The following is a 23820-nucleotide window of genomic DNA, read 5'->3' on the forward strand; positions in this document are numbered from 1 at the left end:
ACAGTGTGGTCATTGAAGGGATGCAAATGACATTATTTAGCGTGCATTCACCGAAATAAACTCTGGGCTAATTAGTAGACTTTTCTGTGACCAACTGTGTGTACGGTGCAGCTGCTCTCTGGTGGCCTTCAAGGAGGTGGTCTGTTAACTGTGCTGGAGTTCATTCAGAGTGCTAACTTCTTTGGGACGACTCACGTGTACACTATGAAGACAAAAGCAATGAAATACACGATTCACTCAATTAATTTGTCAATCACCATTTGGATGCAAACCCCGAATTCTCCATGTTAATTGTTTCTTTCAATTAAGACAATTTGGAAAACATTTTGTCTCCAAGCCTAGAATATGCCTTAGGAGATTTGTTTTTTCTTCTCATACTTGGAAAATGAGGTGATAGAGATTGATCATTTGATTGTGAGTGTTTTTCATAGAAATGTTGACAATAATACAATATGAGTCTGCTACAGTATTTTTGTGAGGTTGCCTTTAACATACTGCAGATTAAAAAAAAAACATCCAAGATGACTCATAGTAGTTGAAAAGGCTGATTGTTGCAATTGTAAACACTTACCCAATGAACTATCAATTTCTGGAAACTAAGCACGGATGTCCACAATCTTGTGGAGTGATCACAATTCAAAGCTACTTGAATGCCAATCAAGTTTCCAGACACCATTTTTTTGGTGTGTATAATCATCTTAATCAGCAAGTGTCTAGATTGTGGAATTGCCTATTTGGAGACAGGCCTTTTTTTTGTACAAAAATAAATGTCATTTTGGAGTTAGTATAAGAAATTATAATACTAGTTATTCTTTGTTTATTTATTACCTATTTATTTATGTCTGCCATTTTCTCATCTCATGTCATCTCATCTCATTTCATCTCATTTTATCTCATTTCATCTCATTTCATCTCATTTCATCTCATTTCATCTCATCTCATCTCATCTCATTTCATCTCATCTCATCTACTACATCTATTTCAATTTATTAATCACTATAGTTGTTGAAAAAAGTGAACATTAATGTAGAATTGCTCCAAAATCTTACTAATGACTAGGAAAGTCTTTTGAAATGCTCCTATCTAATTTTCCTTTCTACTTCTAAATAAACAAGGCCAACTCGAGTATTCTAAATCTGCAACATTCTGTACTCACTGAAAGGCTTTTAAAAGTAGAATAATAATAATTGGAAGCACATTGCAAATAACTGGGCCACAGCACATAGTTAAGAAAATTCAGTCATTTGCATTAGACTGTAGCACAAAATGATCTCCTCTTCCACAAGTGCCTCATTTTGCATTACAATTTTCATTGCCTTAATAGTAATATGTTGTTGCTGGTGTTGTTTTTTTAAAGGAGCAGGTGTCTCCATTTGTAGAGCAAAATACAAGGCGTCGTTGTGTTGAAAACAATCAGTAAATAGCTGTTTTAAAGACCATTTACCAGTAGGGAAAAAATAAATAAATAAGCAGCAGCCTCTGTGGTTGCCAGAATGCTATTTCAGCTGCTTGCTGTGCTCTCCTTGTGTGCTTTTTTAAAAAAAAAAAGAAAATGATTGAGGAGAGAAGGACTTCTTGTCCGAATTTAGGCTGAGAGAGGCTTCTTTCATTAGCTATGCTAATCTTCTTGACACGTGACCCTTTTCTGCAGCTCGTTGGCTACCCATTCCACGTTGCTTTTCTAGTTTCCAAATGTCAGGCTCTTCTCTTCTTTTTCTCCTTCAACTTTCCGGATCATTGACTTCCCTTGTTGCGTGTTCTCATGCACACCGACAGAAACATGATGTGACTTAAGAATTCAAGACTCTTCCAGATGGATTCCCACATATCTGACTTTACAGATAAATTCCACATAGATGATTGTTTTTCTCATTGACCTGACACTTTTTGATCCCAAGAGGGTAGAAGGTAAAACTTGACTAAAAAAAAATCGACTTTATTGAAGCCCACTAAGCGCTTTGGTCATTCATAGGATGGAGTCCATAGACGGTTATCCCAGTCAATTATGGACAGTAGGCAGGAGGCACCCTGAATTGGTAGAAGGCCAATCATGTTCACAACTAGAGGCAATTAAGAATAAGCTTACTAGGCATGTTTTGGGGATCTGGGATGAAAATCCGGAATACCCAGAGAATACCCTTGCAGGCCTTGGTAGAACATGTAACCTCCATATTGGAAGGTTGGTGTTAGGGTCACCAGATGGACAAGTAGGAGGAAAAGACTGTCTTCTGGAATTTTCAGTTGCAAGGTGAATGACCGTTGAGGCAACGGTTCAAGTCTGTTTACATGTTTTCTGTTGTTTGATTGAATTCGAGGGCCTTGATTACAATGTGTCGAAACTCTAAGGGGGAGGGAGTTGTGGAAACAGAATTGAGATGTCAATAGTCAAAGCAAATGAAGGTCTGGAAGTCTTGTAGAGTCTGTGGTGTAGTTCAAGGAGTTTCGGGTTTCCTTTGTTTTGTCCGTTTTAAGCAGTTAAAGGCTTTTTTTGTGTCTCTTTGTTTATAATCCACTGGAGATTGAACCCTCAACCTCAAAAGTGTGGGGTAGACAGGCTAAAACCATTCTGTTTCTTGAATTAAAAACATTTTTTAATTTTCCTTCATTAGTCTAATCCACTGGTGATTGAACCCTCAACCTCAAAACTGTGAGGCAGACATGCTAATAAGATATTTTTTCTTGGATTTAAAACTCAATCTATCAGGATATCACCATTTTTTTAAATTGTCCTTCATTACACAATTAAATAATCTTATTTATTTAATTTTTTTACAGATTGATAAATGGCTAAATATTTTTTTTTTCCAGGTCCTTTGGGTATGGTACCCCGTTTCTATTTTTGGATGATCTTATTATACATTTTTAACGGATAGCACTAACCTAACAAACATGTTCCCTAATTAGACCCCACCCATTTTTTTAATTAAAAAAAACTCCTACATGGTAACTAGTTCCCATTAGAGTATAATTACCTCATGTTAGATGATATCATTTACTCAGAGATGATGAGGTGTTGAGAATAGCTAACCTCTGTCAATTAATATGATATATGAGGCGATAAGGGATATAGGAGGGATATTTGCCATAACTCGTTCAGTCACAATGTAATGATTTGAAATTCCCCCGGCCTGCCTTTTAATGACGATGGGTATTAAAAGTGGTGTTTCTTACACGTGTAATTATTTCTTTATTGATTCGTCAGCACCTCGGGGAAAGATTTTTCCATATGAAAGATATCCTCCCGTTATGATAAGATGTCCCATTTGTGATCTGAGACAACCAGATTGTGAGAAGCTTCAATGTGAGCGTCCATTTTTTTTTTTTGGAAAGTGCAAGCAAGGGTATTGAGATGAAGTAGGGGTGATATATTTTAATTTGGGAGAAATTTTACTTGATTTTAAAGGCATTGTTCTTTTGGTTAAGGACAGAGTTGTAGTGGTTTGAGTTTGCTTTTTCAGGTTTAAATATTTATGACTTGAGATGTTATGTATAAATGGTTTATGTGTACTTATCTGGTTGACAGGATTTTTTTTTTGTTGGTTCAGTGAATGGCGACCATGTTGAATTCTTAGCCTATAGTAAAGGTATCAGACTTTCGTGGGCTGGATAATTTTAGATATAATATTTAGATTTTATTTTTTAATAAATGGATTAATAGACATGAATATTCAGTTTTTATAGATATAAAACAATGTTTATTCTGGCTTTATATATTTTTGGATTTTACAAAATGATTTTTGAACTAAAAACACAAAAAAATAAATTAGAAAATGACAATTATTGATTTAAAAGGGGGAAAATCAGGAAATTTAATATACATCTATACTTCTCATTTTAATTTGATCCTAAAACAGAAAGTCGGCAATCATGATTTACTTTCTTGGGCCGCACAAAATGATGCGGTGGGCCAGATTTGGCCCCCGGGCCGCCACTTTGACACCACTGGCCTATAGGGTATATTAGAGGGGGTGGCACTAATTTCATTTTCATTAATAAAGAATACCTTTAATGTTACATTTCTTGGATGTGATATATATCTTCACTGTTTTTGTTCCCAAGCCCACACTTCCAAGAAAATTCTGTTTCCATGGAATGAAATGTTATATTAATAAGTGGGTTCTGTTGTTAAATCTGTAGGTAAACATCTTTCTTATTTGTCATTTCCCTCGCTCAGACTGGTGAGCTAGGACGGGGATGAAGATGAGACCTCCCGGCCCTCTCTTGATCCTGCTCTACGTCACACTGTCAAAGTGTCTCAAGGTGGTCTCCAAGCGAGGCTCAGGTATTTAACAATCCGTCTCCATGGCGACAACCCTGCCCCGTGCTCGCATGCTGCTACGTTCTAATGAGTTCATGTGCGACTGTCTCTTCTTTAGACGGGTGGTGTTATTAAAGGCTTTTGAATATAAATAGCACATCTCAAAGAAGGGATTTTTATGCCGTATGTGGCCTTCCAATTCCACGCCATCGTGCTGTCAACTTTCAAGCTTCAAATGCTGTCTTTACACAAGCACCATACACCTATATCTTGCTGAATTTAATGATTAATGATTACCACTACACCAACTTCAAAGTTTTATGAGTCATAAGCAGCGTGACCGGACGTTTGGTCACCGTTATTTTGGTCGCCGGTCAAATGTACTTAGATATTAAGCAGTACTTAGATATTAAACAGTACTTAGATATTAAACAGTACTTAGATAGTAAACAGTACTTAGATATTTAACAGTATTTAGATGTTAAACATTACTTAGATAGTAAACAGTACTTAGATATTAAACCGTACTTAGATATTTAACAGTATTTAGATATTAAACATTACTTAGATATTAAACAGTACTTAGATATTAAACAGTACTTGGATATTTAACAGTACTTGGATATTAAACAGTACTTAGATATTAAATAGTACTTAGATATGAAACAGTACTTAGATGTTAAACAGTACTTACATGTTAAATAGTACTTAGCTATGAAACAGTACTTAGATATTAAACAGTACTTAGATATTAAACAGTACTTAGATATTAAACAGTACTTAGATATTAAACAGTACTTAGATATTAAACAGTATTTATATATTAAACAGTACTTAGATATTAAACAGTACTTAGATATTAAACAGTACTGGACCGGCGACCAAAAGACCGGCGACCAAATGTCCGAGCACCCATAAGCAGTTGCTGTTTCATTTAAAAAATATTTTTTTTGCATTATTACTTGAAGGACTTGGAGTTAATGAAGTAGAAAAAGCACTGTCATTAAGCCATGGCCTTTAAAAGTATTTTTTTTCTACTACATTAGAGCTGTCATAGTACTGTCGTTAACTTGTGGTGCAAATCAGTTGGATTTTTGCTTTTAATGATCAGTTGTGGGGTTTCATCCAGAATTTTTATTCTTTGCAACAGAAAAAAATGCTCGTGTTTCTTGTAAGACAATTAGTTTTGTTGGGATGAAATTATGGTTTAAGTTGTTTGTGAGGTTCAAGATTTCAATCCAAGGTGATTATTGAGTTCTGAGCTCTGCTAATGTTGTCTTTTGAGTACATAAAGACAATAGGCTGTGTGTGTGTATGTGGCCTCCATTCTTGATTAAGAAATTGATTGAGTTGTATATCCTTGTAGTTAATAATGTCTTACTTTAATTAGCTGACAAATTCATGAAAATATACAACATGCTGCCCACACATTTGATAGAAGCCAAAACACATGTTTTAATCGGATCTTCCATTCTTTTACACTAAAAAACACATTTAAAGTTCTATTCCTTCATTTAGCTTACTTACTAATAATTGCAATGATGATTTATAGACTATTACTATGCCATAACATTAATTAGACTCCAACCAAATAAAAATATCTTGGATGTAGTTTATTAATATTTCAATAATGTCTCACATTGAGGTCAATTATTGTTGAAAATAGCTTGTATGTAGCAGAATTGTTGTATTTTTGTTGTTGTTGAGCTGTTTGATGTGGAGATGCTGCTTTTGCCTCCATCTGCACTTCAATCTCAAGTGAGTGACAGCTTCCAAATAATCCAATTTGGATGTGACGGGGTCACCAAGGGTTGCAGTCGCGTTATTTTGCTTTCTAAATGCCAGCAAATAAAGTATCGTTTGTGAAGAAATGCAAAGGTTACAACAGAAACTGGAAGAAAACAACTCAAACCTAGAACTTCACCTCATTGAAATTTACCACAGTTAATTATATGTGTGCTAAGATTATTTGGTTTTTCCTCTTAATTATAATGGCATTATAATGGTTTGTTTTGAGATTAATGCATTTACTAGTTTTATCGATTTGGTGCATTCACTGCCCTCCTGTGGTTGCACTGAATATTACAAATTAATTATCATCAAGACATCCTTTTGGGAACTTCCTGCGAGCACGACGAATCGTCCAGAAAATTTCCGGTATGAATTTTAATATAAACATCATATAAAACCATGATCATCTAACTTATATCGATGTCTAACGACTTTCTTAATATTTAGGACAAAGACGTGCTCGATTTTTGTGGTCATCGAGTCAATACACACCTGTGGTAAGCAAGGCTTTTCATTGATAAAGCCACAATGCTCAATTGTGCATTAAAACGTTATTTCGCTAAACGATGTATTGTTATATAATTCATAAACAATATTCTAGATGTGTTGAACGTTATTGATGGCGATCTATGATTTTTGATGTGTAGATCTGATGACATTTAGCGATTTGGACGAGGCTAGTGTTAGCCACGTTTAGGTATTCGCTATGTTAACAAGCAATAAATGTTTGTTATACTTTAGATCCATTGCGATCGCTAACTACGCAGTTGGGCAATGTAATGTGATGTTAATACGTGTCGATGAGAATAGGCCAAAAGCTGGATGAAAGTGGAAATAGTACATATAAGTGCTTAATTCTTTCCTGTATATTGTGTACCAGGGGGGCGTTCAAGTTCAACACAAAAAGTAAAAGTTTTCTAAACGGTAAGAGTCAAAGACATCTCCATCTTCAACCTACACAAGGTATTAAAGATAGATTTGTACCCTAACCCAATGTTTTTGTCCAAGAAAAAAACAATCAATGTAGTCCAATAATTTTAGATTTAAATACTATGGATCACTCCTGACTCCCATCTAACCTCCAAACAACAGATAAAAAACAAGCTAAATAAAATAAAATGTGTCCAATTTTATGTTCATTACATAACACAGAGAGAGAGACACACTAAAACACAATTAAAACCATATAATTCACCCCAATACTTTTCTTAAAAAACAACAATGTATTCAATTCAAGGTAAGTCTCCATCCTCAACATACACATCAAATGCAACTTGGCCACAGATAAACAATCTTGCACACATATGTTCATTAACATCAATATAAATATGCTCATTAATATGTCCTATCCCTCATTAAATAAATCAAACTCAATTAATCTGTGATGTCCCCCTTTTTAAATAAATAAAACAATTCAAAGAGCCACACCACACAATAACTTGCCAAAACACACTAAAACACACAATTAAAACCATACAATTCACCCCAATACTTTAATATCCTTACAAAACAACAATGTTTTCAATTCAAGGTAAGTCTCCCTCCTCAACACACACATTCAATGCAACTTGGCCAGAGATAAACACATCATCTATAAGGGAAGTATACATACAGTAAAATGAGAATTTTTGATAATATATTCCCTTGCGCTACTGCAGTACAAACATAGTTTACTTTGCATTGGCATTTTTATATTATGATGTCTACCTTTAAACATATTGAAGCAGTAGCTTTTGAAACGTTTGGATTTTTTTTATGTAAGTACAGTAACTCAATCAATTTTCATCATTTTCTTTAACAAATACAATACATTTCCTCGTGAATGAATGTTAAGTGATTGTATTGTTTTGCATTGCAAATGCAAATCTAAAATCTTCACCATGAAGATGAAAAGATGACATCTGTTTGAAAGCATATTTGTAACACTACAGGCAAATGGCACATTGAAATGTTCACTTATGATAATGAACACTCTTCTGCAGTTGTTGCGTGCTTTAAGACAACCTATTGCATTAATGGGATTCAACCTCAAGTGTTAATTTGCAAGATCGTAATAGCGTTTGCTGCTTACTTACTCACTCCTTCCTGCACCCAAGTAGCTTGCTTGTGGGGGAAGATTCCAAAATGAATTGAAACAAGGCAGTACTTCAAACCAAACAAGTGCTTCCACTTGGTTCTTCCGTCAAACATTGATAGCAGGGGAAGTCAATAATATCCATATCTTAGGGTCAAACATAATAGCCCTCCGTTTTCCTGGTTATATAATGGCATTTTGTCATGGAAGATAATGGAAAGATTTAATTTTGTTCCCTGTTTTTCCACTATAATACATGTGATCCATTCAATTGGATAAAAACACTTACCGTATTTTCACGACTATAAGGCGCATTTAAAAGTCCTAAATTTTCTCCAAAATAGACAGGGCGCCTTATAATCCAGTGTACTTTATATATGGAAAAAAATTAAAATGTGTCATTCATTGACAGTGCGCCTTATAGTCGTGAAAATACGGTACAAGCCTCATTTTGGTTCACTACTCGGTCTTTTCATGCCTTTAGATATTCCTCTTCCCATGAAATAAATCCGCAAGACTCTTCTTCTCTGGCCTTGTCATCATTTGTCTTCGATCTTGACAGATTTCGCCAGTTTTCTGGCGAAATAATAGCATTGTTTGTAGTTGAAAAGTCACATAACCTGGTTTTAGTAGGTATTTCAGTCCCTTCAAGTGCTATGTCACAAATTTGCATTATTGTAGTATTTGGTTCTTAATTCCAATGGATGGGTTTAGACAGTTCTCAAGGTTTGAGGCTTCCCAGCATTATTAGTCATTGACAGATTGAAGGAGTCTGCAGGTTCGGCTGTCCATGTTTAAGATGAAGGGTATTGCTAAAGGAGATGAATTGGCTGATAAAGCCCCTTGTGGGAGATTGTTTTCTGGTTCAAAGGTTTTAGACATTTGTCTTCATGTGCCGCACGTGAAGAAGATAGAGCGGTCGCACTTTGGCAAGCTTCTATTAAATTAACTTCAAGTGACCACCGCTAGCGTCTTACATGCACCTGGGGCAATGTCATTTATAAACGGCTGTAGCCTTTTTATAAAATGAGTGGAGCTCACCGTGAGGAAATAGCGAGATTATTGTTCCCCCTGTATTGTTTACAGAGAAGCTGGTAATCCAACGGGAATTCTTCATTTCATGTGCAGAATTGCAAGCGCGGTTAGATTTCTCCGCCATGAATAGTTATTGTGGAAAGATCAGCTTTGAAGGCCAGATTGGTCCTCAGGAGAGGCGTTTTGTTCCATTGATATTCTCTCCCAATTTCCTTATACATTCCCACGATGAAACATACGGAAGGGAAGATTGTTCAGTGTAGAGTCAGGCGGATTGCACCTGCATTACTGCAACTTAATGAGTTTGCCAAAGGTGTGCAAGTGTCTTTTATTCCCTCAATTCTACCTCTCAGCTTTTAATGACCAGTCAGACCTTGCACAATTGGATATCAATTGGGCTAGATTGCCTGTGGTGGTTTGCGATTGTCCAATTATATCTGCACAGGCTTTGCTTGACCCATATCAACGGACGGATTCACACTCCACGTTGAAATGCTCGCTTCCGATTCATGGCAATATGGATTTTTTCCTTTTTCCCCATTGCTAGATGTAATACAGTGTGTTTCCATTACCTTAAATTCAATTACACATCCAAACAAGTATCAAATTTGGCTAGGGAAGTCCATATATCCAATTTTTAGAGTAGCTATCCTCATTAGGAGTACAAGTAAATTGGAGTTATTCCCATCTGAGTTTGTGTTCATGTTTAAATGTTTTGCAGCATAATTGGTATACAATTGACAAAGGTTCTGCATTGCTTGAAACATAAAATGTGATTAGAAATGTGTACTTTTTATAATTATTATAATGCATTACTGCAATAGAGGCAATTCAGATTCTTTAATCAGCCTACCATGCATGTTTTTTGGAACTGGTGTACCCAGAGAAAATGAGTTTTTATCTAAAAAATGCAAGGCAGAAAACCAAACATTCTCCACTATGCTGCCAGTTTCCATTTATTTTTCAGTTTTCTCATACAGTATACGCTTTCTCACCAATGCTTTTATGACAGTAAAGAAAAAATGTTATGCTATTTTTTTTTATCTCGTCACAATGCCAGAAGGCATATCCAAGTTAGAGCTTTGTCACTTTAAAGCACGTCGCAAACTTCCATCCATAGAATGCTGCTGCTGCTGGGCAATCCCCCCTCAGCGTGGGCCCCATGCGAAGGGAAATCTTCTCTTTTCCCGATGTCTGCTTCGTCTCAGCCTGATTAACGCCTCCTAGGTACATGTAAAACTTGATAATCCTCAAAGTGGCATAAGTAGGCCAGCCATGGCACAAACATTGTCACTTGAAGACCAAATATTACAAAAAAAAAATGGCGCTTTAGGCATTTACTGCTAAGACATCAAGATGAACATTTTTTGAAGAGCTGTGATCCTAGCCACAACAGTTAGCGTAGTTTCCTGATCAAGAACTGGCGTTCATGTGTTTCAGCATCAAGTAGTCACGCAATATGACAGCATCAGACATATAAACAATACAACGCCATAAAATATAGTTGAAGGATAGCATGAAAAAGAACATTAATTCACTTCAAAGTGCTGTCGATCAATAACATTCCCTTTCTTGTCAAGTCTGAAATAGGATTTTAACAATTCCGTTACAGGAAAAATAGATAAGCACTAATAAAAACATAAAGGTAGCCCTTGTTTTTTACTCCTATAGATATTGGAATGACATAGTAAACAATAGAATTGTTAATTCTTTTATAATGAAAGTTTTAAATTAACTTTAAGCATTCCTTCATGTCGTTTAGCCATGATTCAGTACACGATTGCCATAGAAGTACTTGACTCCCTCCTTCAGAGGCTTTTTCGAGCAGATATTTGACAGTCACAAGCTATCAGGCTCCATCCATCAGGCTTTCCATCAATTGCTTATCTACCCAATTCAGACCAGGGTCTGCCTCTTGGTTGGTTGGATAGCTGTCCATAAAAAAAAGAAAGAAAACATTAATGAGATCAGACATTGGCTGTTTAAGCCAAGTCCTGGTTGTCTTCACAAACCCAATTACAAATTTGCGACAGCTCCACTGATAAACCTTAAAGAGGAAGAAGAAAAATTGCTCTTCCTTTGAACGTTTTGAACTTATGTTCCTAAGTGTCGCTTTGAGAAGATTAATACTGGGGATCTGAATAGGTGAAGCTGATGATGATGATGATGATGATGATGTGAATAGCTGATGAATCAAGAGCACCTCTGCTGGTAACTGCCAACACCACTTCAGACATTCTTAAAGGTGCACACATATATATTGCATGCTTAACCCATTTGAACACAATGACTTAGAGCACTTGACTACTCTCATTCGATAATATACCGTATTTTCACGACTATAAGGCGCACCCTCAATCAATTACATTTTTTTCCCATATATAAGGGGCACTGGATTATAAGGCGCACCCTCAATGAATGGCACAATTTATTTTTTTCCATATATAAGGCGCCCTGTCTATTTTGTAGAAAAATTTAAGACTTAAGTGCGCCTTATAGTCTTGAAAATAGTGTTTTTTTTTTTTAGGATTTTTTGTTTTTATTCTGTGTGGAGGCCACTATTGGTTGAAGTACTATTGTTTATTCAATATATTTTTTTTGCATTTATCGGTGTCAGTACAGATTTTGTTGTTTTCCAGCCTTATTCTATTTCAAACTTGACTGTAGAAGCTAAATACCGTATTTTCTATATATAAGGTGCACCAGATTATAAGGCGCATCGCATTATTAGGCGCACCCTCACTGAAAGGCACATTTTATTTTTTCCATATATAAGGCGCACTGGATTATAAGGCGCACTGTCTACTTGGAGGAAATTTAAGACTATTAAGTGTACCTTATAGTCGTGAAAATACGATACCTTGGATAGGCTCAAGTACCCTACGACCCTGAAAAGGATAAAGAGTGTTGAAAATGAATGAATACCGGTAACCCAACATGCATTGCCCCGTGACTCATGTTGGGCCTTTCAACCTTCAGTTTGAAAACCCGACTTACCGCATGATCAATTTCGATCTTGCACATGTCCGACTTGCGTCACTCATTTGTGTTCAAGGGCCATGGCCTTATAGTGTAGCCCGGCTTCCAGCGCCTTCGGATAGTTGTACATGTATTACGTATTCTTCAATAGCTAGACAGGTGCAGAGTGTTTATGCGGTCCATCAATCAGTGTCAGTAGAGTCAAAGGTTGAACGGAGGTTGAATTGAATCATCACGCAGGGTCGTCATCACCGTCCGTTCGGGGCCTCTCGCCCTTGCTGGGATGCGAAGCGGCAAATAGGAGGGACTAGTAATTGCTGGCCTCCTCTTTGCCCTCCGAGTCTCTCCACTTCAACTTGCCCATGCAGGGATGGCGCTATAAAAAAAGGTAACATGATTGCTGTGTCTATTTATGCATTTGGTGAAAGCAGTAGACAGTACACACCAGTGAACACATCCAGGGCTTGGGCACGAGGAATAATGGCTTTTAAACATAGGCTGCAGGCATGAGTGAACCACATGCAGCTCATGCGCAGGGAGATGCCAAGTCTGCTACCTTGGTATGTTTTATGTTTGCCAGCCTTTTGCAATTTAAACATTATATGTTGAAGTAATAGAAAATTAGGTATTCAGTTTCTTTGGCTAAAAAACACATCATAACAGAGCTAAAATGTCCAATTAGTTTCATAATCATCGTCTTGGTTCCAAGTCTTCACGTAAAAGGATTTTGGAGCGTTGGTTATGTGTCTTGTGATTATTTTTTTCATTTAGAAAATATGTTTTTAACGTTCTGTACCTATTCCAAAGTCACTTTTCTTGGTACTCCCCAGTTTCCATAAGACACTGATGTATAAAAGCAGTGATTTGACAGGGACTTGCCTCCTCCCAGAGTTCCCTGCAGGACCTATAATCCCTGCCAGGAATGTATGTGTCTATAACACAGTGTATGTATATGTATACATAATATATTTTATATACTGTGTGTATGTGTGTTTGCTTTCCCAACCTTGGCCTCACACTGTTTCCCCGCCAAGGGATAAAAACGATCCCCGCCAATGTTCTCGATGACTCTGCAAAGTCTCCCCGCTCCAAATCCCCGATAAGAGCCTGTCATGGATAACTGTAAATCTGACATGGCCCCAAGGCAGTGTGGGGGATGAAGTCCTCCTACCGTGAGGAAGGTTGAGGGGCTCTATTCTGGCTGATGCTGCAAAAAGTGTGTTGAGGACTTCGCTCACTTGTTTAATTCATTTGTCAAGGCGCCCTCAAATCATATCTGCGCAATTTCTTGGTCAACCCCAATTTTGCCAGCCCATACGTTTCCGGTAGAGCAGATAGCTGAAATGGCGAATATAAATAAAGCGTAGTGAGACCTTTTCTTCTGCCTGTCAACTATACAGTATGCCTCTTCAAGTCTCAGCACGTAGTCTCCAGTTTCAACGGTACGCTAGCTATTTTGCTCACCATCTCTCTGGGCATTATTCACAATTTGGCGCCATGATGGAAGCGTTCCGCCTGCCGAGGATACCAAAACACAATTGTATGCCCTGTTACTTTGTGGAGCTATTTTTAATATCGTTCCAGATCACTGAGCCGATATCATATAGTATGTATAGTAGGTGAAATAAATCATACCCACTCACTGATGGATTGGGTGTGTTTGCGTAGTAGTCATTGTCACAAATTAGAATAAACTGTTTGAAAGAGAGTTATCCTATTCTGTAAATACCAGGGACCAATACTATATTAAGGCTATCACTTTAATAATTTATCACATTTCGTTGTTTCTTTTGACAACATCTTCGTAAATCTTATTTTGTTGTTTTGCAGCTTAAAGTAATGCCGCTCATTGTTACATTAAGAAAATGTATATATTGACATGTCTGCATTCTTGTATAAGACGACTGCCAGTCTGGAATGAGGTTATTGATCACAGTGAGATTTTCACTTGACGTGTTTTTATGAGGGTGCTGAATACTTGCCCATTTGACCACTAGGCAGTAATTTCAAATAAACGCTGCAATGATTGAGAATGGATCACAGCCATAGATGTCAATACGGCTCGCCCGCTCAAGGCTGTTGCCGACTTGCGGCATGCGCGCTTACGTCGTACGAGGATGCGTCGGCGGGGAACAAAGGGCACTTTTGACAGGACGCCGCCACGTGAGTCCCGCTAGATGCACTGGGGAGGGAGGCTGTCCTGGCGCGGTCAATAGCTCGCTCTCCAAATGATGAGGAATGGCCCATGCTGCGGTAACACAGGCGGGAGATTGATCACAGGCGGACGGCCTGAGATTAAATGGCTCTCTTGTAGCGAGCCAGACTGCGGCCCCCATCGCCTTGAAGCGAGGCGGCATCTGCATGTGATCAATCCACAACCTATTGCCTTGTCTCTGTGTGTGTGTGTGTGTGTGTTTGACTTTCATATTGCCACACTTTCTTTGGCTAATAAACATGCCAAATTATGCACCTGTCAGGAATTTAATTCGCCGGATTTGTAGTATAAATTGCCAGTGTTTGCAATCTTAAAATAAAAATGCACCTTGCAGGTTATGACTTACGCTTCGGTGCGCTCAGCAGGTGAGCCTGTCCACTTAGATTTTGTAATTTCGGAACGAGTGACCTTTTTATTCACCTTTTCTGCACTGACGAGTTGGTTTCTTTCAATATTTATACCCTTACGGGTGTCTCAGTGCCTGTCCTTAACATTACCATGGAAAAAATAGAGCACTTGGCATATGACATTGTAGTTTGTGTGTATGATATAAGTGATACAATTAGATAATATGTTGGTGATGGTTAACCGTCAAGCATCGTATTTTGTGCCCATTAAACATATCAATTTCATCAAACTTGCTATAGTTTAAGTTTTAACGTGCTACAAGTGTCAAGGTAACAGCATGAAGAAAGAAATACTTTGCCATTGGCTGATTCGCTTCCTAGCAACTGCAGTCCTACATATTATCTTTACTGTTCGTGATTACACTTGGAATAACCTTTTGATTTTTATACATAGCTCTTTTTTTACGACCAATGAGATACAATGAACCCTCCAAAACCCAAAAATCAGAGCCCAGACTCACCAAAAAGCTGCTGTTGCGTGACGTTACATTTGATTTAATGTTAAGCTAAGAAGACCTCCCAAAGATAAGAATACCCGGAGGGCTTGCACCCTTTTGATTTTTTTTCAGAAATATGTTCGTAGGGAACAAAGTTGAAGCCACCGTATGACATATGGGTTCGGGGATAAAACAGAAACCTTGTTTTCCATCCCAAAATGTTTTTTCGGAATGTCCCTAGGTCTTGTTTTAATGAGGACACTTAGTACACTCCTCACAGAACTTCAGAAATTGACTTCGAGAAGCGCTTTTTACAAACTGACGTTATCTATAAGCAGATAGTAGTTGCTTCCTGGTCACGTCTCAAGCTCTCGCCTGATTGGCTCGGTCATCAGATGATCCCGAAGTGCTCGAGACACCTGAGTGTGATGAATCAATCGATTTTGCTTGCAAGGTTTCTACTTAAAATTGTTCACAAGATGTTGCTTTTCAAAACAACAATGCATTTCTGAGTTTTTCAAAAAAGATCAACAGATACATTCCCCCCCAAAATAGTTGAGCGTATACATTATTGAATGTTCAATAATTCCAGAATACATTCTTACAAAATATATCCTCATTGTATGGCTAAAGTTGAGTTAAAAAAACAACAACTACAACAAAATGCCCCAAGCCAGTATTTGTGAAACTATAATTGACATCCATGTTTGTTAGCACAGAATAATTGATTGTGAAAGCTTACTCTAAAGCGGCCTATCATGAACCGTGGCAGCGCATTATGCGCTAGCTTTTTTTTTCTTCCCTTTTTCCTTTTTTTTTCGCAAAACATGCCTGAGAATGCGTGGGAGGATCATGAGTGTATGGATGAGAGGCTTGCTATCACAGTAGTGTGTTCACTTCATTGTGTATGTTTGTTTTAGGTGTGCGTGAGGAGCAAATTATGCTCCACATCAATTGCCGCTTCATCACCGTGACAACTGAATCTCCTCCCGTTATTGCTATAACAACTACATCTCCATAGCGCCCATCTACTTCTTGTTTTTCCCCTTGACTTTTTCTCTGTGATCTTGTTGTTTTTTGTCTCCCACGTGATCAACTCTGGGTTGCCAAGGCGCGAGATTCCCGCCCTTCATGGTTGTTGCCTGTCACGCCGAGTTGAATTTCCCAAATGTGCGCCTTTTCATGGGTGGGCGGATCAACTGACTGCACAGTAACCTTTCTTTCTCGCACATTTTTAGCAAAGAGGGACAATGGAAGTCATAAAAATTGAGATATAAGTCGTTTTCTTGTTTTTACGTGAAGTCAACCGGAAGTTGTTTGGTTTGAAGGGCATCCAAAAGAAGGCTAAAGCTCAAAAAAGGTTGCATAACGATGTTTTAAAAAGATGGAGGCTGCTAGAGTGGGATCGTGTGATTGGCTGAGTGAGTCCTGGGAGGATTAGTTCTCCTCATTGCCTCGTGTTTGACCTGAACGTGTTATTGACAACTACGTCAGGCCTGACAAGTTGATTGGGCTGCTCCACTCTGGGATTAACTGGCCATCCTGGCAGGTTTCTACGATTAAAGATCACACCAACTGGCCGTTTGGCCGAGCCACTCTGGGATTGACTTAACAGCCTGATGTGCTAATGCGGCGCTATCCCAAGGTTGAGCGAACACAAAAGGGGAAGGACACAATGAGCGCTGGAGCAACGCTTATCGTTCACTTCTTTCCTAATCAGTGCTTCAAATAGATCATTGTTCAAATGCTATTTTGACTTTTTTGTCTTGGCAAATGCTTTCTTCACAACGTAGGACTTTTAAACTGAATTTTGACAATGTTAAGAGACTTTTTCTATAAGTAAAAGGAAACTTATTCTGGACAATATACTAACAATATTCTCAGGAACTCTACTCTCATAAGATTTAGTCTTTTCTACTCCTATAATATACTTACGTTTTATAATATTAATGCATTATACCCAGCATTTTTACCCAATTCAGTCAAAATAGTTCTCCATTCTCACTCCTGTTTTCTTCTCAACATTGCATCCTCCATATTTCATTCCTTCTTGTCAGTTTTTTTTATATAGGAAAACAATGGCATCTTTAAAAAGTCAGCCTCGTTCCTCATCCCTCATTTTTTGAACTTTTTAATCCTTCTCAGCTGAAGTCATTCCTCATTTTTCAACATGCATTTCCCACACGCCTTGAATCCAAAGCTCAAGGGAAACCCTCTCAGTTGCCCTATGACGTAACTCTCACCTCTCATAAGTCCGTTTCTTAAAAAAAGTGGAAAAAATGGAGCTCAAGGTACAATGTCATCCATTTTCTAAATGGTTTTGAGCTTTTCTTGACAGGTTTCGGCTCACAAGGCAAACAAAAAGTATCAAATGAAGCGTCCAGTTGCCGTTTGGCTTCTATAAGATGCTTTTCAAGCTTTATTTTAAGGCGCTCAATCTTCCCAATGTGTTTTTTTCCCATTCTCAGACTTGTGAGGGTCTCCCTACGCTAGGCGACATCGCCATCGTGGCTACGATGGCTTTTGAAGCCGTATTGCCGCCTTTCCGTCTGCCCAGCTACTTTACGTTGTCATTAAGGAGGTTGGTTTTAAGCCTTCCTACGGCTTAACACTATTTACATTTTCATTATTCTACCCTCGGCAAGAAGAAAACGCCATCAATCGCAGCGTCGTTCGGGATATTAGACAAGCTTCATTCTGGCACCAAAGGGATTTGCATAAATAAGGAGTTTGATATGTGGAGGAAGTAGAGAAGGTATTTGGTGGCAAAAATAAAACAATGATAGGTCCAATTACGTCAAACCTTGTTGAAAAATTTGAGGAACCAGTGTTGGGGACCACTCCCTTATATAATACTTCATGAAACATCTTAAACTTTGTTCCTATTCTCATTTATTCTTGTACTTTTTTAGTTAGTAGTTTAATACAGCTATTCAGGTTTGAAAGAAATACAAACAAACCTACTTTAACCTTTACTTTAATGATAGAACCAGCACTTTTTTCCTTCTTTTTAATACGATGGACAAATGAATGTGAATGAGATGTTAGAGTGGTAAAACAGCCTACTTTCTTTGACCCTTTTCTTTCCTTGTTTTTCCATATACAGTATATTCATGTATATAGATATATTTACGTATAAAGTGGGCTCTAGGGATACTAGAAGAGGGCTTCTTAAGCAAAGGATGTGATCAATATTGCTCCAGGTTCCCTCATTACAGGACTAGACCTTATTGTTTTTACCGTACAATAGACTCAAACTCTCCTACTGTGTATTTTGTGGTGTGTGTGTTTGTGTATTCATGCATAATAAGACGTGTTTTGTACCTCTCTTATTATCCTCAACAGACCATGCAAGGAATTCACACTTTTTCCCACCAATCTTTGCTTTGTGAACTAGGCTAGGTGTACACTTCTGACTCTACTTCTTCAGTTTGTCTCGCACCAATGACAAAATAGAAGCCGGCAAGCAGTGCAAGGAAATCCCACCCCTCTCTCTTTCTCTCACTCTCTTGCAGTTTTGCAGAAGGCTTTCCAAAACCGCTACTCTACAACACTCCATCATGCTCACTCAGGCGTTCACCACAGCTATATTAAAAGCACAAGTTTCATTTTCACACCCCGCTGATAGACTATGTAATATAGTGTACTTCCATCAAGAATCTTAATCCTTCATAGCTCCCTTTTAGTTCCTCCAAAAAAATCTTTCAACATGGTAACTAACCATTTCATTTCAATCTGAAAGAATGTTAAAAAATGAACTACAGAAGGGTAGTTATAGCTAAATTCTTATATTAACATTACACAAAATAATAGGTAGGATTGGGATGTTAGGAATAGTCATTGCATACGCATGAATGTGGACGACCATATTGACCCATTGAGAATGCATTTAATACTGTTCGTGCATTGTTGCGAAAGAGGATTAGGCTAATGTTGCTGTTTTTGTTGTTGCTTTTTTTCCCCACTTCTCTAAGTCTCAGTGGTTTCTTTTCGAATGCTAATGACAGATTTGTCTCAGAGGCCTCCCACCTTCTTTTACATTGAGAATCATCACAAACAACATTTTTGCCGATTTTCATCTGCGCACCACCTGACCTTAGACACTCTCTATTTCCTAAAACTCTAGCAGCCATCTTTCCTTCTTGCCGGTCTATTTTTCATGTTAATTTTAAGACACTTCAAAATGCGTCTCAGTCTTGTTGGAATGCGTTCGTTGCTCAAGACGGATTTCAATATAAAACTCAATATCTCAATGTATATTTTTAAAAGTCTTTAAATCATTTTCTCAACATGATCATTTTTTCCACCGGACATTCTCCTCCTCCAATTCAACTTTGTTTTCCCTCGTTATACATAGAGAAAGCCTTCTTCACTTACAAACTCGTTTTTTTGCCCACGTTGCAGTTTGCTCCCATTTTCCTCAACTCAGCATCCAATAATCTTACTGTAGCTTTCCCACAGCTCTACCTGCTTGCTTCTTAGAGCTTTTTCACACACATGCACATACGCACACACACACACGACAAGCGTCTTCCCTGCCACATGCCCTCAAGGAACATAATCCCTGTCATATTGTCACATTACAGGAGTTCAGATGCTAATGGGAGCGCAGCTAATCCAGCTGCTGGCAAGGCTGGACCGCTGCCCGAAACCTGCCCGTTCTCTGTAACAGCTGTGCGTTTGATAGGTTCACCAACTAACAGCGTTGCTCTGTCCGTCATGCCAACTTGGCACCGTAGGGAGGCTTCTAAGCTGCTGCTGGTCTGCTTGTTTAAGCAGATATGTGAGAGGGGAGATGACACAATGAATGAATTTCAAACCCATATTTTCTGGACTATAAGTCACATTTCTTTTCATAGTTAGGCTGGGCTTGCCATTTTTGGCCTTGTTTACATGTGAGAACATTTTGCAAAAAGATAAACAGTCTTGATCCATGAGCAAATGTACATTTTGGGCTATGGAAAACAAAGTTCTTTTCATAGTACGGACCAAAGTGAAGATTTCTGAGAATTCTTTGTTTGATGCAACATCGCGTGTACATCAATAACCGTTGATGTGCTAATTATAAAATAGCTTGCATGTGAGCTTGCTTGCTATTTCTGATCATCTGCAATAACTCGTCTTTTATTTATTTAGCTTTTTTTTATATAATAAAGAGTCAGGCGTCAACAGTGGGACTTGCAGGAAAATGTTCATTACTCCCGCTTCGATGCAAGAACCTAACCACTAAACTATGGGGTGGCACGCTTGAAACTAAAGTCAAACTGTAAAACACATTAAATAATCTCAAGTGTCTGGCACACTCGTGAAATATGCATAAAACTGCTCATGCGGTTGGGTGTAGATGATATTTTTCCCACAAACAAGGTGGTGTGGACATTTTTTTTCTTCACAGAGAGGGAAATATACTCATTTTTAAGATATACTACTATAGTATGCGTAGGTGCGACCTATATATTGATTTTTGTTAACTCTGACCACCACAGTTATTCAAAAAATGGTCTGTCTTATGTTAAAAAATGCCTATATAGTCCGTAAAATAGGGTATACGTTTCTTTGGCTTATAAATGTCATGTCATCTTGTCTAAAGTCAAGTGGATGTCAACGGTTAGGCAGAAAGCAAATTTTATTTTTTTTAAACTAACAGAAACTGTCAAGCAAAGACTCAAAACCCTAAGCCTTGAGGACAACCAAAGAAGCAGCAAAAAAGGGATGAAAGGATGAAGCAAAGTCAATTACGGTCATGACTGGCCCTTTAAAATAACCACCATCACCACCACCACCCCCTCCTTGCCCCTTTCCTCACTCATAGAAGAAATGGAGAATGTACTTAAGCTCCCGGCCTTGCCTTGTTTTATTGTTCCAGCCAAGCTTTGTTCACAATTTAAGCATGAAACATTCAATGTGTGTTAAGCGAACTTCATGCTTTCAATGAACCATCCACCTACAAGTCATTTTCATGACTATAAGGCGCACTTAAAAGTCTAACATTTTCTCCAAAATAGACAGTGCGCCTTATAATCCAGTGCGCCTTATATATGGAAAAAACAGAAAGCCAAAAACGAAAAACCACCACTGTTGGATATTAAAAAAAAAAAAACGGCTGAACTGAAACAATACTGTTAAATATGCAGATGCCATCTTAGTTTACAAAATCTTCCATCATATAGCTCCTCCCCCACTGCAAGATTTTATACAAAAAAAATCAAAACATCAGCAATGGCTGGCTCTAGAGATGACTGTGTAGCCTCATACCTGGAAGTCAATAGCAATTACCGTATTTTCACGACTATAAGGCGCACTTAAAAGTCTTAAATTTTCTCCAAAATAGACAGTGCGCCTTATAATACAGTGCGCCTTATATATGGAAAAAATGTCATTCATTGAGGGTGCGCCTTATAATGCGGTGCACCTTATAGTCATAAAAATACCGTAGTTAAATTAGCGCCCTGCTTCCATTATTATTAAGTTTGAGCTACTGGAGTGGCATCAGACAGGTAGGACGGATTGGGGAGGTGTCATAGAGATTGCATTACCTTTTTAACTAAGGCCACGTATATGTAAATGACATTGAAACACATACTGGAGGCCCCTCATCTCGTTCATTGCCGTTTCTCTTTTGCATCTAATTCAGCATTAAACAGAGGATGTTTTTTTCCATATTTAATGTTCTCGGCCACAGATCAAGGTTAGATTGCTGCATTAAATTGTCTGGTTCATCTAGATTTAGTCTGAATGGCTGGGATGGCAACATATCATGCAGTATCTTCTGTACATGCCGTTTTTATACAACAGAGACATAAATCAGTCAACTGGTGTTCGCAAAAGCAGGTCATTTTGTTATAAACGTTGAAATAGCGAGTGTCAAAAGCTTCTTTTCCATGAAAGTGGCTTTTTTAGAGGAAGGTAAGAAAAAAGGATAACTAAAATAGAAACACTTGCAATCAGGTGAAATGATTCCCTGTAGCTGTTTCAAAATACCTTCACTAAGAAAAGACTTGAGTTTCATTAATGTTTGGAAATGAAGAAAAAAAACTGAAATTTATATGTCCCAACATTGTCATTATGTTTTAGAAATGGCTATTTATTCAATCATTGTAGTTTTTGACTTGGAATAGTTTAGTGGTTCACTCGCTTGACTTTGTTGTGGGGAGGCTCGGGTTCGATACCTGGGTGTTGTATGATTGTGAGTGCCAATGGTCATCTATATCTGTGTGCCCTACGATTGACTGGCGACCAGTCTCAGGAGTAGTAAGCTTTTCGCCTACAGTCAGTTGGAATATATGTTTGGGAATATTGTCAACAGTAGTTTCCATTCTTTTTGTTCTGCTACAATTATTGTCTTACATTACAGCAGATTCATCTCATGAGGTCATACTGTAGTAAAAATGGATGGCTGGATAACATTACTGAAAGATAATGCGCTTTGCTTTGTGACTCTTGGAATATCCTTTTGAATGTAGCATTCACTCATTGAGCCACCATTACCAATGACATGAATTGAATTGATTCTATATGCGTTTGCTGGTACATAAAACAGGCTTGCTCATAATGTGATTGAGCCATTGTTTTCAGGCATTGCTTATCAAATCAGGAAATGAGATGGTTTCACTCGTCAATAGTTCACGATCGCCCTGAGGACGGAGAATCTCTCTGTTTATAAAGACCCGACCGTTGACCATCGAAGACGTTTGCCGAGTGAAAGGAGCGAGTGTGTACTCGGCCTCCATGTCCGTGTGTTCACATTGTTTACTTTTCTATAGCCTGGGAGACGAACAGGCGAGTTTTACTTTCTGACATTTACGTCCATGGTGTTATAATATGGAATAATCTCATTTTAGAGGCCATAGATTGTGCTCTGAGTCCTCAAGCTTACGATAACCTCCCAATTCGACCCTTGACCGCCACACTTAGTTCCCAACTCCATAATTTTTCCTTCAATGAAGTGTTGTGTTGCCTTTTTTTCAATGCAAAATGTTTTGGAAATTAATCTTAACTGAAGGACTTGCTGCATATAACTGAACATTTTTTATTGCTCTCTATTTAGTTTGTGAAAGACCTGTGGACATGCCTCTTACGTGCCTAAAAAAAATAGCACAACAATGCTTTTTTTTCAGACAATGGATTTTAAAATTCAGATTTAATTAGGACTTGGCCATTTAATTAACATATGACTGCAGCTGCCATGTTGCCTCGATTCAAGCCTGCTGTGTTCAAAGCACAGACAATTTTACTTTCTGGCAGAATCCTTTGACAGCAATACTGCCCTATATTCCTTTTTTAGTCTCATACTAACTACAATATTCTACCTGTGAGATGTTAAACTCAAGAGTGTCCCAAGTTACAACTACTTTGGACTTTTGTTCTCATTCATCTCCATTTGTCCTTGAAAATCATTGTGGTGCAGTTCCACCGCACTTGTTTAAACCAAAGCACGGCAACCGCACTGTTGTGAGCCAATACTGTCCGCCAATCGCCACCCTGCTGGAATATAGCGAAGAGGGCAGCCAGAGGGTGCACAGAGAGGAAAGGATTGTACTATGATGACGGCCAGTGTGTGTTTATACGGATATGCCGGATGATGGATAAGCTCCAGGGCGGCAAACATGGCAAATTTCTCCAGT

At 38.1% G+C, this 23820-nt stretch overlaps 1 protein-coding gene across 4 annotated transcripts in view; it reads left to right on the plus strand.

Moving 5' to 3' along the window:
* Window positions 1-23820, plus strand: part of il1rapl1a (interleukin 1 receptor accessory protein-like 1a) — a 139565-nt gene that overhangs the window by 20069 nt on the left and 95676 nt on the right. For all 4 annotated transcript variants that reach the window (XM_077727589.1, XM_077727591.1, XM_077727588.1 and 1 more), the window contains exon 2: window positions 4175-4282. In XM_077727589.1, the coding sequence (XP_077583715.1) occupies window positions 4195-4282 (88 nt within the window). In that variant the 5' untranslated portion in view covers window positions 4175-4194. The remainder of the gene's footprint in view (window positions 1-4174; window positions 4283-23820) is intronic.

Source organism: Stigmatopora nigra, chromosome 11 (assembly GCF_051989575.1).
Source record: "Stigmatopora nigra isolate UIUO_SnigA chromosome 11, RoL_Snig_1.1, whole genome shotgun sequence".
NCBI lineage: Eukaryota > Metazoa > Chordata > Actinopteri > Syngnathiformes > Syngnathidae > Stigmatopora > Stigmatopora nigra.